General features: G+C 40.8%; 1 protein-coding gene across 5 annotated transcripts in view; it reads right to left on the bottom strand.

Annotated features, from left to right (window-relative positions):
- Positions 1 to 18,353, bottom strand: part of EZH2 (enhancer of zeste 2 polycomb repressive complex 2 subunit) — a 70,285-nt gene that overhangs the window by 16,931 nt on the left and 35,001 nt on the right. For all 5 annotated transcript variants that reach the window (XM_067550343.1, XM_067550344.1, XM_067550345.1 and 2 more), the window contains 5 exons: positions 17,195 to 17,338; positions 14,948 to 15,050; positions 13,719 to 13,882; positions 2,259 to 2,350; positions 296 to 536 (listed from right to left, as the gene is read on the bottom strand). In XM_067550343.1, coding sequence (XP_067406444.1) covers positions 296 to 536; positions 2,259 to 2,350; positions 13,719 to 13,882; positions 14,948 to 15,050; positions 17,195 to 17,338 — 744 coding nt within the window. The remainder of the gene's footprint in view (positions 1 to 295; positions 537 to 2,258; positions 2,351 to 13,718; positions 13,883 to 14,947; positions 15,051 to 17,194; positions 17,339 to 18,353) is intronic.

The raw sequence follows: 18,353 nt of genomic DNA, 5'->3' as shown, positions 1-18,353 counted from the left end.
TGAGAAGACACAACATACAGAAGTTTTCACACATCTATAGACACAAGCTATAATTTGACTGTGCGAAGAATTTAGATAGCACAGTCGAGCTTCTGAAAGTATTCAGGGGACAGTGCAGAACAAATGAAGTTTTTCTGAACTTTCATTAGAAGGCTCTCTGTGATAAAGATACCATATCTTCTAATTAAAAGTCTAAATATACTTAAAATATGTGGCTTCTAAAATTAGTTATGCTTTGAGCCCTCTCTTCACAATCACTATAATTCATTTCTTATTAAAGCATTGTTGGCCTCACCAGAGGAACTGGATGTTTCATCTTTCTTTTCCTCTTCCTCTTTATCATTATTTTCACCTCCAGTTTCTGCTCCTGCTTCTCTGTCACTATCTGTATCCTTTGATTCCAACACATTTATTGTTGGTGTGCTGGGTCTGCTGGTGTTATTTGGAAGTCTTCCCCTTCGGCGGCCACCTGGGCGCTTTGGTGGTGTCTTTATTCGCTCAGCAGTTAGAGCAGCTGCAAACTCCTTTGCCCCTTCCTAAATAAAGTATACTAGAGTCTTCAGTAAATGGGTTTGAAATGTTTTAATTTGGGGAGGAGGGAGGTGAGAATGGATGATTAGTCACTTAAAACCAAAGCCCGCACCATGAAAAAATGCATAATTTACACAATTGGTTTCTGATAAAATAACCATTTACATATTTTAATATTAGTCTAAAAATGTTTATCCAGGATGCTTTTAGGAGTCTTTTCATGCTCAAGCCCATGTGCATCAGTAAGGTACACAGTTTGAAATCTCAGTTTACTTAGCTTTGATATTAGTACCCAAATTCTATTTTCACTTTGACTTAAGAAATGAAAAATTATGTGGGTAGTAAATTTTCATCTTTGATGATGACAGAAATAAATATTTTCCAGCACAAAGTCCATTGCCAAAAACAGAAATGTTGGGAACAGTTTTAAGATGCAATAGCTAAAAGAGATCTAGTATTACAGGGAAAGATGAATACAGCATAGTATCTTCACTCATTTTCTTTGAGTTGGAGATGGGTGTGAGAATGTATAGTAAACCATTTTTGGATTAGAATATTATTTCTCCTACAAAAAACCCCTCAAAACTGAGAGAAGTGGGGGAGGAGTTTGAAACTATATCAATTAGGGTCTCCACGCCTCATCCATATCAGCTTCTTAAACGACACAATCATTGGCGGAGACTCTGACAATGAAACAAACTCATGCAGTTTAAAATGAAAGGTAAGAGACAGGTAAATCACAGAACAAGGCTCAGCTCATAACTCTCTTACTCCCAACCTAGGTGGTACCAGACAAGTCCCAGATCAGGATTGGAACTGGATCCTGTCCCGTGTTAACAGTGCATTATTGAGAGGGGAAGATACTTGCGCATAGGGTAACCATACATCCAAGTTTTCCCAAACAGTTCCTTTTTTTTGATCCTCTGCCCTCTCTCCAGGTGGATTTTTCAAATAAGAGGCAACGGTCTGGATTTTTGCGAGCAAAGATTGCAACTCAGAAACAGCTGTCTCCATGCCCCGATTGGTCCCTTCCCTGCAGCCGCAGCTGATTAGTCCTTGCTGGATCCTGCCCACCCAGGCCCCAGCTCCCAGCTCTGGGGAGGGGAAGAAGCAGAGAGACGCAGATGGATGACAGGCACTGTGTCCTGGGCCTGCACCAGCTGCCCTGCCACCATGACAGGAAACGACACTGCCCCCCACCTCAAGAGTGAGGCCACAGGTACCCACTCCAGCATGCCCCAGATACCCCCTCTTGATGTACACCCCCCTCCACATCTCCCAAATACCCCCTCTAGTTCACCCCTCCCTGCCCCAGCTCCCCCTCCAGCAGTGTCCTCTTTTTGGGAACCTGAAATATGGTAACCCTATACTTGCACTGTTAAAGGTACTTACTTTCATATGAAATAATTCAACTTTCCAATCTGAACTTTGGTCTTTTCACTGGAGTCACCATCCCTACTTTTGTGAAAAGTACCGTGAAAGCTTTGACTGCAAGTTATTAGCACCTACATTTTACATCTTGAGTAGCACAATATCGCCTAACACCACATGGGACATTAGTCACCAACAGAGCTTCCTACCTACAGCACTACATAATATGTCTTGACTGAATTCATTTGACTACCAGTTTAACATGTTTTAACACTTGATTTTTACTTTTTGCTAAACTGAAAGAAGCACAAAAAACTCCCAATCCCCTATCTGCCCAATGAAAGAAATTATCTTACCAGATGCTGATAACAATGCTGTCCACAAGGTTTATTATCTATTGCCGTTTCTGTATTCTTACGTTTATAAGTGTTAGGAGTTGCGTGGAATGCTGTAAAATAAAAATATTGCTGAAATAAGCATTTAAAAAATATGTTTCACAAACAAAGACTTGCAAAATTGAAAATTTATCTGAATTTTACCAAAAGTGTCCTGATGGCAACAAAAGTAATAGTGAAAGAAAAACCTAATGCCATTTAAAAAACAAAACAAAAAGAGTGGAGAAGTGAAACTGTGCAAAACTGATAACTTAGCGTATGTGTTTCCACCCATTAGATCACTATCTTAAGTAAAGATGATTACTCTTTGATGATAAAGATGATTACCCCCCATACCAGAGACAATTTCATGGGTTAGTTTTGTTTCCCCCCCACTCCCTTTCAGACAAACCATTGGTACTACCAATGGGAATCAAATTTCTTATTCAAGGACTTTCCATCAAGAACATCCTCCTTCCTGCTCGAAAACCAGGACAAATAGTGGCTGACACCTAGGCAATCAATTTTCATTTTTTTCAAACTTCATCAAAAATCTCATTTACATTAAACCTCTTTTACATCATTCTGGCAGTGTACAGAACTTTAAATTGGGAACAAGTTACTATAACTACTTCCAAAGCCACTTTACACTGCTCTGAAAATATAAAGAGACCTTAGTGTAAATGAGACTCCAGTGCTTCCATAGATGCAAAATGAGCTTTAATAATCCCCTTAACTATTCCTTTGATGTCCAAAGATTGCCTCAAAAGGAACTTCTCTCAACATAAAAATACAATAAATAAAAAGCAAGCCCCTTCGAATATCTTGACTTTCCTGTTTTGGCTGGGAGATCCTCAGTAGTATGACTAAACCTCTCAATTAAGGGCTGGGAAACTGGTAGCTAGACTGTCAATGGAACTTGTGTTCCTAAATTATTTAGGTGCTTTTGAAAATTCCACATGTAGTCTACTCTGATATAGCTATTCAATTAGTTCTCCAGTATTTGAGGGGAAAACTGAGATGACCTAATGTTTCTAATTTTTTTTAGGGTGTGTGCGTGACGATTAAATGACCTCTGAGGTCATCTTTATGCATCACGAAGCAATGAAGAGCACATTTTTGTTCTGTGGTTCACCTGCAATATTTCAAGAGACACATTCATATGATTATTTGTTTAAAAGGCACTTAGCTCTCTTAACTGTACATCAGGGTCACCATGGAAGCATAATCTAGATAAGCTACCTAGTTGAGATCTTCCTGCATTAGCTAGGCCTGTACTGAACAAATATAGCTAAGATACAAATCAACTCCTTTTAAGAAGAACCCAATGACAGAGGGGGAAAAATTGGTAAGAAACTGGATGTCACTTTTATATTTCCAGTGGGCAATAAGAAGTGAGGAAAACAAATATTAAATACAACCTGGCATTGTTCTTTTAATTAAAAGAAAATGTGATTATTGTGATACCTGCATTGAATTCAGAGTGCTTCACTACCCAAGTCAGAAAATTAACCTTTTTTTAAGGTGGGGCAGAGGGAGGCCTTGGGGTTTGAAACTAACCCCCATATGGAGGGCTAATACAACCCTCCTTGACCCTACTTAATTCTCAGAGTGAGAATCAGGCTCTGAAAGAATAACTAGTTTCCATTTAATCTCTAGTATACATTGACTAATGTTTTTTTTTTTTTTAAAGGCTATTAAATTAGTTGCCCCCAAGATCTTTTACAATTTTGCCATATTCATGCAACTGCAGTGTTTACTTTTCTTCCTATATTTAATATAGGGAATACCTCAATATAGGGAATATTTCAATAACATGAATTATTTTCAAGCAGCAAGAGTTAAGATTTAAAAGCAACTGTAGTGCATTAACAAGATTGTACATCAAGTCACAATCGCAAGCAATTTAATTCCATAGTGAAAAATCTGATACTCAGATTTCATAATTCTGAAGCACAAAAGACAACATACTTTAGACTATAGTATTACACACAGCAAAATACAGAGAAGAGTTTGAACTCAATGTCATGAAGACTGAAACAGTAAACATGCTGGGCCAGATCCTCAGCTGATGTAAATCAATGTAGCTCCACTGACTTACACAGAACTGCACCAGTTTACACCAGGATGTGGCCCTACCCTGTTTGAAATGAGTGTAATTCCAGGGTACGTTTTAATCCCACAGCCTAAAAAAAGGAATTGTATAATTGATTCCAGTTTAAACCCAACAGCTATTAAAAAAGCCCAGTTGAAAAGAAGCTAGCAAACTTGCCAATAAGTACAATTTTTTTAAAAGGGGATGAGAAGAGGGGGAAAGAACATTCATCAAACTCAGACAGTTCTCAAATATCAGCTTTGTATTGCTCCATGTAGGTAGGGCTTTGTAATCTGAAACTGTGATTCTTAAGACCCATAATTCTTTACATTGCTTTATATTATAATAGCAAATAAAATGTTAACAATATTGTTTTAGTTAAAAAGTACTTACCACCACATGTCCAAAATATGTTAAATAACTCTTTACCAAACACTGCATTAAAAAATAATGGCTGCATTGTTGAACACTCAATTACTAGGAAGTGCCAAAGTTAAGGTTAAATGCACAACTTTAGCTCTTTCCCTTTTGAAGTATGCATTATGCTTAACTTCAACATTTCTTTTTCAGCTACATTGAAGTTTATAGCTTTAATGTTGTATATAGTTTCTGGCATATATGCATGTATTCTACACCTACACATCCTTGATAAGTTCAGATGTTTTGTACATTAAATATATGAAATATACTTAAAGCAATCTTACACTTCAAAACATTGAAAAATAATGTACAAAACTTCTGGCATTAAGTTTCTAAAAATAATGAAGGGAAGCAGGAAAACAGAACACAGTAACAGAGGAAAATGCAAGTCTTTCAATGTTTAAAATTTTTGGTGCTGAAAGTATGAACTTTTTATTGTTCTGAAAGGCTTTTTTACTTTCTTCCACATTAACACTTTCTCCTCCTCTCTCCTCAATCCCCAAGGAAAATGGCTCTGCAATAATGTGAGAACACAGCTGGGAACATGGCTTGCAAGTGGTTTACAAAACTACAGCAATTTGCAGAAAATCAAAAGTATTTTAGTTAAATGTCTGAGTTTCACATGTGAACATTTCCATTATGACTTCTTATTGGTGCAGTTATATTTGTCCTAAAAATGTGCTCCAAAAATTCTCTCTCTGGTCTGCAGAAAAGCAATTAAAAAAACAAGAAATATAACAAAAAAGACAAGTCTCTGCTGTTGTGCTTGTGTTCTATTACAAACGAGGCTTTTCAACATTTTAACATTTAACAGCATAGGCATGTCAAAAAGAAGGTGCATCAGGAGTTTACATACAAATACTTTAAAAACTACACCACATTAATTTTGTCTGTATCAATCAAAACTGTGTTGGATTTTTTTGTGCTGTTGGTTGTTTTCGGGGCAGGGGAGAGGACACATATGCATAGTAGGGGATGTCAATATTGTGAATGTCATTCTTGCTATAACGGAAAGTTGTTTGTTGGTTTTTTTGTTTTAAAAAACAGTGGTAGGTTCTGCAGTTTCCTAAAGATGCTAGAGTCTGGAAGTTCATTCCATAGCCAGAACTCTTCAATCAAGAATGGAAGCGTTCTCCTGGGCTTTGTGATCTGCATTGTCCTCAGTGGGCTCACAATCCTCAAGACCTTACTCGAGCCTAATGATTATGAAAGTGCAAATACATAGGCAGTATTTTAGCCTGGAGTGTACATTTGCTCCATAAACAAGCTATTTGGGAAGTTCTCCCTACCCAATAAATATCCTTCTTCTAATTCTGTTACTCCAGACACTTAGGTATAATTCCTCACTACCAGCAAATGAAGACAGTAGGACAAGCTGTTCCTGTAATGTCATCACCTGTATATAAAGGGGTTCCCGCTCATCAAGTGTAGTTGACCCTTTGAAAGTTAATGATAGCTTCCTTCCAACATTTAACAAGAAACTCAATATTTTGGATTAAAAAACTTGAAACTATATAAAGTGATGCTAGTCTCAATAAGAAGGGAGTCTGGACTGAGAGAGGAGGATTTAAAAGATTAAAAATAGATTAACTAGGGAGAATTTCTGTTTTCTCTGATTTTCTATGCCATTCCAGACACTTGGATCTCCCAAAGTGGCATTCTGATTGCTGCAGGGTGGAACTTGCATCCCACAATAAACTACTGGACATTTCCTCCAAAAACTGCATCTGCTAAAGTCTGGACACCATCCTCCAATGCTCAGCAAAGGTGTGAAGGTAGCACACAACAGTTACATTTTAACGGATTGCTATCAGAAGTGTACCCGCTTTCTCCAAGGGGCAGCTCATCTCATTGAGTGGACCCTGAATACTGCCAACCCTATCTTCTCACTACTGAAGCAAATCTTGCTGATTAGTTGTTTTTTCCCCAATTCAACAAGGTGGATTTGGCTATGTATCCTTTTTTAATGCCTTCATGTAAAATGAAAGGTCTCTCAGACAGTCTGAATTTCTGGATTATTTACAGATAAGCTTGAAAAAATTAAGTTCCATCCAAACAATGCAATCTTGCTTGTTGTTATTGGGGGTTGGACAAGAGAGGTAGCAATACAATCTATCCCATTGCAGTACACAGGTTTATCAAGATTAAAATGGTGCTGTAGGATATTCTGAGGCTTACAGCCATGCCATGTCCTTGAAGCAAGTTTGATCGCTGTGGATATTAGGGTCCAATGTCAATGACAATTCCAGATTTACCCAGTAGCAAACCAGTGTCATTTTGGCCAGTCCTCAATTATGAGAATAATGTCTTCTGTGAATCTGGCTATGTTTTGTAGTGCCTTCCTCACCATGGGCCAAAGCCAAGGTAAATTCAACTTTTAGATATCTATTCCCTCAACACAGAATAGGGAATAACAACATATCTATTCTCTGAACTTCTGAAATAATCATGGTATCCTGGTGTTTTGGGGTTAATCAGATTGATATTTTGCTCCCTATATTGCCTTGAACAGTTTGTGACTGATTTCTCATTCCACTGGACATATGTTGTCTTCTTAGCTAGTCTTTCATGTTGTTTCAATTCCCTGCTAGGAGAGTGGCTGACAGTTCTAGTGGATGTTTTTCCACCCAAGTCAACAGCATGTGCAATTCTTTGGCCATGTTTTTGCTTTTTATATCTTCCTGCCTATTTATGTAGACAGACAACTGTGGTTGTGCTATCAGACTGTATTCAATGGCTAGTTGGCAAGGTTGTCTAAGAAGTCTCACCAGCCTCATATACTGATGCAGCTAATCAACCTCCCCTCACCCCCCCCCCCCGGTCCCCCAGCCCCCCTTTACAGGCCATTTGCTTTGAGCAGTTATTTTGAAAGATGGACACAGTAGCCCATTCCAAAAGGCTCAGGTATATTCAAAGTTCTCCCATGGGAATGACCCAGGTTACATCCTTTTCACCAAGGTAATGTTATCAACCAGTACCTACGAGAGCTACATCATCTGGAAAAATGTTACATTCCGGTTCCCAGGGGAAGAGCAGAAAGAACTGCAGCACTGTCCTACAAAAGCAGGCTCAGGGACCATTTCCATCTTCACTGACATGGATCCCAGTACATGCAATTCTACAGCCAATGACTGAGGTCATACAAAGGCTTGTATCTGTTGACATTAAAGTATGACGTGCCTATCCTATGCTAAGAAAACTTCACCAACTTCTGAACTGGACTGAGCTCTCAGGCAGACTAACTACTAACATAAGGATAGAGTGCTCTTTGTTCAATTAACAATCCATGGCTCTTGAGGAAGGTGCATAACCTGGCAATGGCATCCTGTTAGTTTTCTATCCCAATCTTGCCAGTCAATCATATCAATATATTCTTTTCTTTCAAGACAATCATCATTGTGGTGAATGTCCTTGTGATTGTTTCCAATTTAAAAAGAAAAAAGACTGATGAAAATTTTAAATGGCACAAGAATCACTGATAACTAAGGGTAAGATTTGGTCATGGAGACCATGAATTTCAGGATTTCCTGGGACCTCCATGAGTTCTGGGGCAGCTGATTGGCCAACCAGCCCACTGGAGCTTGGGGGGGGGGGCGGCGGCGGCGCTGAAGCTGAAGCAGTTGCAAGACCTGGCAGCTCTGTTCTCTCCCCTCCCCCAGGGTATTTTTAGTAAAAGACAGGGACAGATTACGACTTCTATGAATTTTTGTTTATTGCCCATGACCTGTCCCTGCCTTTTACTAAAAACACCCGGAATAGAATCTTACCCTCACTGATAATGTAACAGAAGTTACCCTGACTTGACTGAATAGATCAGAGACTTCCGGGAAACTTGCAACATAAGTTGTATTTTTCTGAAAACTGTGAAATTTATTGATCCATACTGAGCTTTACCATTGGCCCCTTTGATCTGGGAAAACCAAGATGATGTCGTAGATTTTCAACAGGTGAACCAAAGTGTTTTAGATGCTCTGCCATTTTGTGAGACTGCAGCATAAGATATCTGGGTTCATAAGGGAGGTTACTTACTGTAACTGATGGTTCTTCGAGATGTGTGGTCCCTATCTGAATTCCATCATGGGTACTGCATGCATGCCAGGTACCAGAGCCAGAACTGTTGAAAGCAGTGTCCATCAACCCACATGCACGCCTCACATTGCCCATGTGCTGCGTCCGAGGTCTTACATGTTTGCACGCGTAGAAGCCCCCTCAGTTTCCTCTTACACCCAGGCATCAAGCCCTATGCAGAGAGGGGGGTGGGATTGGAATCCAGATAGGGACCACACATCTCAAAGAAACACCAGTTATAGTAAGTAACCTCCCCTTCTTCTTCGAGTGATGGTCCCTGTGTGGATTCAATTATGGGAGCATAGGTAGCAGTAACCAACATAGAGGCAGGGCTAGGACTTCACAGATGCCAGATTTTGTAGGACTGCAGTACCCACGGGCACGTCAGTAGAGGTGGTATTAGTCAAAGCGTAGCGAGCCATGAACGTGTGTATGGAAGTCCAAGTTGCTGCTTTGCAAATATCTTGCCATGGGACGTCAGCGAGGAAAGCCGATTCCTTAAGTGCTGTCTACAACATTGGTCACCATCCGTCATTAGGATCGTGTCTGGTTTTGGTTGGCGGAAGGGTATGCCCACCAAAACTTTGGAGGAGTCCTGCCACCATGTCAGGGAGACCAGCACTTTTGGCGGGAGGAAGACACATTTGCCCCGGTGGTCCTTGTTCAGGTCGTAAACCAACCGTAACCAATGTTCTAGGCAGCGCACATGGAGTCGGGAATACGGTGCGACCAAAGTAGATGCTGCCATGTGTCCCAGGAGGGATATGCATCGTTGAACACGTGTGAGACGCTGCACCCATGCAATAATGTTACTGAGGGCTGTGTAGCGGTTTTTGGAAAGGAACACCCACGCTACCTGTGAGCCCATCATGGCTCCAATGAATGTGAGGTTTCTGGTAAGAATAAGTGTGGACTTGTCCCTGTTGATACAAATGCCAAGGTCGGCAAACAGATTCTGTGGGGTTTGGATAGTTACTAGCAGCCATTCGCTCGATGATGCCACCAGTAACCAATCATCTAGGTAAGGAAACAGAGAATGGCTTCATCATCTCATGTAAGCTGCCACGATGATGAAGACATTTGTGAACACTCGCGGTGCCATATTTATCCCAAAGGGGAGAATGCAGAACTGGTCATGAGATAGCCTGACTTGGAAGCAGAGAAATTTGCAGTGGGCTGGTGGATGTCTATATGAAAATATGCATCTTTCATATCGAGAGCCGCAAACCAGGCTCCTTAATTGAGGGAGAGGGCGATTTGTGGTATCATTACCATCCGAAAGCGGAATTTGCGGATTAATTTGTTGAGCTCCCGTAAGTCCAGAATGGGTCTGAGAACTCACCCTTTCTTTGGAATGAAGAAGTAGAACCCACGGTTTCTGTAGCGGGAGGGAACTCGTTCTATTGCTCCCTTTTTGAGTAGTGTTACAGTCTCCTGGTGTAGGAGGTAAATTTGCTTGGCATCCGCCCTGGTTGCTCATGGTGGGTGATGGGGTGGGAAGGTGTGGAACCCTATGGGATAGCCTTGTTGTACAATGCCTAGCACCCATTGGTTGGCGGTAATCTTGCTCCATTCATCGAAAAAACGAGCAAGACGGCCTCCGAATTGAACTGGTAAGGCCAAGTTTGGTTCACGGTTCTCTTACTGAAAGTCAAAAATGTTGTCTTGGGAGTTGGTGTGGGATAGAGGCCACAGACGTGGTAGCTGAGGAATGGCAAGGGCGCGGTGATCCCTGCTGTCAGCGTTGCTGCTCCCGATGTCGTGGAGGGTAGGGGTTGATAGGCCTGATAATTGGGCTGTGGTTGATATCAAGACCAATAAGCTTGTCGATGTTGGAATCTGTTGGAACCAGGGATATACAGGCCAACGATCAAAGAGTGGACCTGGAGTCCTTCAGGGAACGGAAACTCATCTCTCTTGTCACTAAACAATTTTTGATTACCAAATGGTAAATCTTCCAGTGTCATTTGGACTTCCTTTGGAAACCCTGAGGTCTGTAGCCAAGAGTCACATCGTAGAATAAGTCCCAATGCAAGGGATTGTGCCACTGTATCTGCTGCGTCAACTGCTGCCTGGAAGGTGACTTTGGAGAACAACTATTAAGGCCTTAAATTCTCCACGTTTGTCTTCTGGCAGCGAGGTCTGGAACCCTAGAATAAGACTGGAAGTCTTATTTTGCCAGTATGGCTTGGTAGCTGACTGTACAAAATTGAAGGCCCACTGAAGAGTATACCTTGCAACCAACAAGATCTAACTTTTTCGCAGCTCAGTCTGAAGGGTGGCTCTAGGCTGTTGTTGCCTGGCCTGCTGTACCATGGCTTGAACCACCGTGAGTTAGGTGGTGGGTGCATAAAAAGAAAGTCTGAATTCCTGGCCAGTACCAGATATCTGCGTTCGGCCCATTTGGATATTGGCACATAGGAGGTTGGGGTATGCCAGATCACCTGCGCTGGCTGTAAGATAGCCTTATAGATCGGTAGCGCTATCCTAGCTGGGCCCGACGGTTGAAGGATGTCTAGGAACTCATCCTGCGACTCTGTGATATCTTCAGCTGTTAGTTTTAGGATTGACACCATGCGCCTTAGCAGCTCCTGATATTGGCCCTAATCATCCAGTGGCAATGCAGATGGCAAAATTATGGCGTCGTCCGGTGACGATGAGGCTCCCACAGAGGGTGGCAGATCCACTGGTCCCAACGGAGCGAACGGTACCGGCAGTACTGAGGCTTCTGTGTATTCCCCAGATACCGATGGTGCAGTATATACTGATGGGGGATGAGAGGTTGTTGACCGGTTGTAATAAGGGTCCCACCCTTGCAAGTGAGGTCTACCCGAGCCTGCATAAAAGTCCTGAGGATATCTAAACCATTGTTGCTGTGGTGGCATTTGTGAGGACTCATAATGCCATCTTGGGCTGCATTGTGGGGAGAAATGGTGCTCTGGTTCAAATGACCAGTCCGATTCTGAGGGCTCCTGTAGTGGTGGTGCCATTGGTACATGAAGAACCAATGGAGGTTGCGGAGCCAGTAGGGGCTGTACTGTCGGCTGAGGTTACGAGACCACATGTGGTTGTGGGCCCGGCAGTACTGGTGAAACCATAGGATATGTTCAAACCGGACGGTGGTGCAACAGAAGTGGTTCATCGGCCGGAGATGGTGACCATATGTTATCCTGGGGTTACACTGAGCTCTCTTCCTTTGGATTGCCTGCATCTACTCAAGTTTAGACTGAAAGAATTACTGCTATTTCTGAGACTTAATTTGTGGGGGAGCCACATTTCATGCATCTAAGAGTTCTTTGCCAAAGAGAAGTGGCCCTTTGCAGGGTGGGGCAGACAGACCACAGCTTCAGCCACAGGGACTCCTTACTACAATGGATGCGGCCTTTGTGATAGATACAAGTAGCATCATACATAAATTGCATTGCTGCATCTAAAAGAATATAGAGCCCAATAGCTCTGACTGTTCATCTTTAGCCTTAAGGGTTCTGTAAGGTTCTGCAGCTATCTAAGCACTGCACTAGATTATACTCCCTTGAAGATGAATATCCAGAGTACTTTTACTTCTCAAATGTCTATTGTCTCATTAAGAAAGTAGCCATTCTTGAATGGCAAAATGTACTTGGGGGCTTCTCAGTGAAGACCTCTGTGTGCTCTCTGGATTACAGATATAGTATTTTCATGAACCTGTTCAGCACAGACTTCCTGTTTGGGAATTCTCATTTCTGGTCTATCATTTCTTTGACATACAGGTACAGAGCTATTGCTTTTGGTGCCTATTATGGACTCAGAAAGAGGCACTGAATCTGCTGAATTTCCTGCTTCAGAGTATTATGTTCTTGGTGATCAGGTCAAGCAGATCCTCTTTTTTAAAATAGAAATTTTCTCTTTTCCTGAGCTTGGAGGTTAGAAATTCTTGAGACCGGAAGTTACTGGCCTAATCCTCCATGATTTCACCAGCCTCAAGTGGGTCACCATCTCCTGAAGACTATTTTTCATCTGGAATCTACTAGTTAATTATTCTCTTTACTTTAGTTCACTAACAAACAGACTGTATACTGTACTCCCCTCACTGTCAAATTCAGACAGTCCAGAAATCACTTGCGCTCACTCAGTAGTTGCTTCACACATTCTGAGCCGTAGGCGTCAGGATGAGGAAACAGAAGAACTGTTTCTCTGATGGCACTCAGGGATGTCCATTATTGTTCCCATTTGGAAATGAGAATTAACAGTCTTTCAACACTTTGTTAAAAGGTTTATTCAAAAGGAATGAGGCAATATGAATTATAACTGAATAGGGCATCCTTTCTGAATGATTTCTAGGACACAATTGTCTAAAAATAATTCCACGCCATAAGACTAAGATAGTTAGGAGTAACCTCTGCAGTGTTCTCAGAAGAGAATAAAAGGAAAAAGCAGTTCACTGATATTCATTTCTCCTGCTGGGGACAAAAAATCTGAAAAGGAAAAGAACAAATCCCTCCAACACAAATCTGGTCAGTTTTCAATCCCCTGATGCTAGAAAGAGGTAAGTATGATAATGGATGGAATAGTATTGGAAAACATGACAGTATTTTCTTTTAAGAAAGTAAAAGAACCACCACTACAGGTTGGTCCATGCCAGGCACACGATCAACTTCCAAAATGCAAATGAGAAATCAAACTACATCAGATCAGACATCCAATATTTCTAAGATCAGAAACTACAATTTTCATACCACACTGAGGTTAGCATTTCCACTGTTAGCAGATGTTAGCACTTCAATAGTTCTCTTTTCTGTTTTGTATTCTGTGGCTACTTTGAAGTTTCTTGAGATCTCATAAAATGAAATGCATAATTACAAAAAGGCTATTGCACTTACGATGCAAGAAGCAGTCATATTTAAAACAGCGCCTACAGAAGAGCGTATGAAAGGAGTGCAGACTCTGCTCCCTTTGAACAGATTTTGCATTTGGTCCATCTATGTTTGGTGTGCACTCAGGAGGAAGAGCTCCTGGAAGTTGCTGCTCTGTGAGTTCTTTGTATCTTCAAAAAGAATGGAGATAAAAAAAACATTATTTTAGACAGAAAGGGGCAAGTTTTGCTGTAACGCCACTGTAAATCCAAAGTAACTCTTGATTTCAATGTCTTTATTCAGGACTTACCAGTGTAAGAAAGAAAAATTTGGCACTAGATGCCTGCTAAAAAAAGTTGTTCTACAATATTTATCTTGGCAACAAAGTGAAGTTATCTTCTGTCTGTGATACTATAGCTTATATAAAAAGCCAAATTACTTAAATTAAATGTTATGTAAAGTATATCAATAACTATGTTCAAAGGCATAACTAAGTAATTCTGTATTTATTAATCTGGGGACAAGGGGAAATCACAGGGGAGGAATGTATTTACTTTACAAAAACGTTTTCTCCCCAAATGCTTTTCCCCACCAATTCCCCAAAAAAGATTATTGTAACAAAGCATTTTCTCTTTCCATTATCACACCAAGACGACAATATATATCCACACAAAAATGCTTTTTGGCTGCTGGTAGGGAAGGCTAACAATAATAAATAACACCACCAGCTCTTCTATATAGCAGTTTTCATTTGTAGATCACAAAGTGCTTTACAAACAAGATTAGTATCCATACCCCTATTTGAGAGGCGTCACCTAAGGTCACCCAGTAGCCAAAGGCAAAGCCAAAAAAGAACCCAGGTCCCCGGAGTCCCAGTCCAGTGCTCTATCCACTAGGCAACACTGCCTCCTTTATGTCTAAAACAAACAGTCACCCTTCAAGTATCATCTACATAAACTGTACAGTTGTAGTCAGTTTATTCGTAACTTCCCAACCACGGGGAATAGAATGGTCAGCTCCTACCCAAAGCATCAACAAACTTTAATACAGTAGAATCCCACTTATCCAAGCATCGTATTAACTAAACCAAGCCTCACTGCCACGCAACGCTGATAGCTCAAGCCATGCCCATTCTCCAGATTATCCTAATTTTTGTTTATCTGATCTGGTGCTGGTTCCACTGTTGCTCTTTTCTAGATAGAAAAGAAATCCAAGTTCCATATTATACTAACACTTCTTAATAAATCAAATCTTACTTCTCCTTCAATTCCTCTGCTGTACCCTTGTCTGGAAACATCGAGGAAATGGCTTCAAATATCTTGTCAGAAGGAAACTTCCGAGGTGGATGGCTCTCCTTGTCTGCAGAGAACCAAACAAAGAAATATGAAGATTAAAAGGAAATATTTTCTTAATAATATTCTGCTTCTTTTGTATTTCATATAGTAGTTTTATAAATGTAGCTCTACTTGTAAATTTACTGCTTACACCAATAATTAAGGACAAAAAAAGCTGACCAAGAACCTAAATTACAAAGCAAAGAAACAATTAGCTCTTCAAAAATCTGAAGCTTTCAGTTTATAATTAATTGCAGAGAAGTTAGATTAAAGAGTTTAAAATGATTTTTCCAACCAACAGGTTCTTCTGGACAAACGATACATTATGTTATTTTGCCATCAGCAGTCACTCAGGTATCTGCTTGATGAATGGTGCTTTCTTCCTCAGTAAATACTGCACAATTGTATCCTTCAGTGACAGTGCAGAATTGACCATCTCCCTGTGTTGGCAGTGGTCTATGATTAGCAACACCATATTCTGCAACATTCTCTATGCTAATCTGGGACTGAATGGCATAGGGAATGTTGAGGAAAGAAATGATTTCTAACCTGTTCCATAACTGTTGTTCTTAAAGATGTGCTGCACATGTCCACTCCACTTCAGGTGTGTGCGCCCAGTACACTGTTGGAGATTTTTCTGTCAGTGGTGTCAACTGCTGTGTGACGGTATAAAGAGCAGAACCACTCCTGACCACCTCCACACTCCCAGTTCATTCTTACTGGACAGAATCCAATGTAGAGGGGAAGGAGGGTGGTCATGGAATAATATGTGCACATATGTCTCAAAGAACAACAGTTATGGAACAGAGTAGTCTTCGAGTGACTGCACATGCCCATTCCACTTTGGGTGATTCTCAAGCAGGTCAAGCTGGAGTGCAATCAGAGTCTTCCTGAATAACGACTGAAAGACCACACATGCAAATCTGGCATCATCTCTACATTGCTGTGAGATGGCATAGCATGAGGCTAAGGTATGGCCTGAAGACCAAGTAGATGCTTTACCAAATTTCTAGGATAGTCACTTGAGCCAAAAAGGTCACAAAGGCTATATGTGATTTTGTTGAATGCATTAATTCTGCTTGGTGGAGCTATACTGGCCAATCTGTAGCATAAGCATATATAGGGGAATATCCAAGATGAGATTCTTTGAGAACAGATTGGAAGCCCCTTTATCCTGTCTCCAATTGCTGCAGATAATTGTGAGGACAATCTCAACTGCTTAGTTCTGTCCAAGATCACCACCAATGATCTCCTAACACCTGTAGTGTGGAGTCTCTCCTCATCCTTCTGAGCATGAGGCTTTGGGAAGAAAAAGGGTAGATATATTGCCTAATTGACATTGAAGTCAGACACTACTTTGGTGAGAAATTTTGAATGAGGGCCTAGGTAAACTTTGTCCTTGTAGAAGATGGTATACAGCGGTTCATACACTACAGCATGTAATTTGCCTGCTCTTCTGGCTGAGGTGATTGCCACCAAAAAGGCTATCCCTTCATCGAGAGATATAGCAATGATCAGGCAGAAATGAAGTCTGGACTCCTTGTCTTTCTTGGTTCTTCATTTAAAGTCTCTGCAAATTTGGCACCGATGCCTGATGTGCAATTCCCACTCACTGGCACTGATTTCTTGAAGGAACAGCAGGCTTTGAAGCCCAGTGACTGAGGCATGCCCGAGCACCAGTACTGCTACCCAAAATATATAAATATATAAATAAGTAAATAAACAAACAAACACTTTCAAAGAAAAGTTATGACTAGAAACACTTAACACTAGAGCCATAGTTAAAACCAGTACCAACTATATACAATTAAACAATTTCAGAAAAATCTGCACTAGCAGATGATACACTCCAACAACAATCATGAGCAGTAAAAAAAAAGAAATTAGCAGAATCAGGACAGCTCTGCCCTTTATACAATTGCACAGCCGTGCATGGCAGCAAAAGGCACATATGCTGCCTCAGTGGGTACCACTGAGGGAAGTCTCGAACAGTGTACTAGACACCTGAAGTGGAATGGATATGTGCAATCGCTGGAAGAAACAAGGTTGCTAGCTTCACTGAGCATAAATACAAATATAAATATGAACATCTTCCATTTACTGAGTAAATAAATACAAGAAAAACTGCTACAATAATAAAGGTTTTTAAAATCTGCTTGATTGACATACCCATTCTATTCCCTTCTCGGTCTTTCTGCTTTTCATCTTGCTCATCAGGATTGTCATCTCCATCATCGTCATCTTCATCATCACTATACTGACCAAGTGCATTTACCAGCTCCACAAATATCTCATCATTGATAAATCCGCATTCTGAAATTCAGGAAAATTGGAAGTGAACAAGAAAAACAAGCAAAGTGGATATTACTTTCTATTCCATATTTTCATTTTGGCAAACATGGCAACATATTCAGTTATCAGATGATGTGCTTAGAGCACATTACAATCCATAAATTCAGCAGAAGATAGGAGGAACTGAGCAGAAGGATGAATGAGAATGAACAATTTCTTACCTGTTAATTGAGTGGGTTTTCCTAAATCCCTCTATGTCAGCCAAGAGAGGAAATATAAATCCTTCTTCCAGGAGATAGGGAAAGGAAAGCTTTAGTAATATCACACTTCCTACAAGGTAAAAGGGGACTGGACTGGCTGACATACAGGTCACTTAGTACCTCAATGGCAATGCAGAAGGAGGCAATTGATAGTTCACTGCCCTTCCCAGTCATCCAGACCACCTACGTAGGACGCATGCCAGAGGAATTCATTCATAAGCAGTAAAGTAAAGAGAAATGCTGAAGGGTGTAACTCCCCATCTCTTGGCTGATCTAGCTACAGCTATGCCATTTTGCCATACAATTCAAAAGTCCTGTCAAAAGTGACAGGAATATGTTTGGATTCTCCTTGAAATGTTTCACCACTTAATTTAGTCAGTCCCTAAAAAGGCATCTCCTCTTATACTGAAAAGCAGCCAAAGCAATTGTAGATGCAACAGCACACAAGACCTGCTGGGTAGAAATCACAGTGGGAGTGGGGGAACCTAAATGGCATCATAAGTAGCTTTACTGAGGAAAGTTCCTGCTAACTTTCAAAGAGGAGCTATATGGGAAATATAGAACTCCCTACCATCCTAAGAGCCTAATTAGAGAGAGATTTGACTTTTCTATCTTCTGAATGGGATTTCCCCTTCCTCAAGGTCTGAGATTCCCACATTATCTCTATTGGTTGCATCTACATGAAAACACTGAGTTAACAGGAAAAGCAAACGATCTTCATTTGAGACTGAAAAAGTATCTTTGATGGAGGGGAAAAAAAAGCTAATTACCGCTAA

The sequence above is a fragment of the Emydura macquarii genome, unplaced genomic scaffold (genome assembly GCF_026122565.2).
Source record: "Emydura macquarii macquarii isolate MOO-44397 ecotype Brisbane River unplaced genomic scaffold, CSIRO-AGI_Emac_v2 contig_1263, whole genome shotgun sequence".
Lineage (NCBI taxonomy): Eukaryota > Metazoa > Chordata > Testudines > Chelidae > Emydura > Emydura macquarii.
This window is presented reverse-complemented; position numbering and strand designations above follow the sequence as displayed.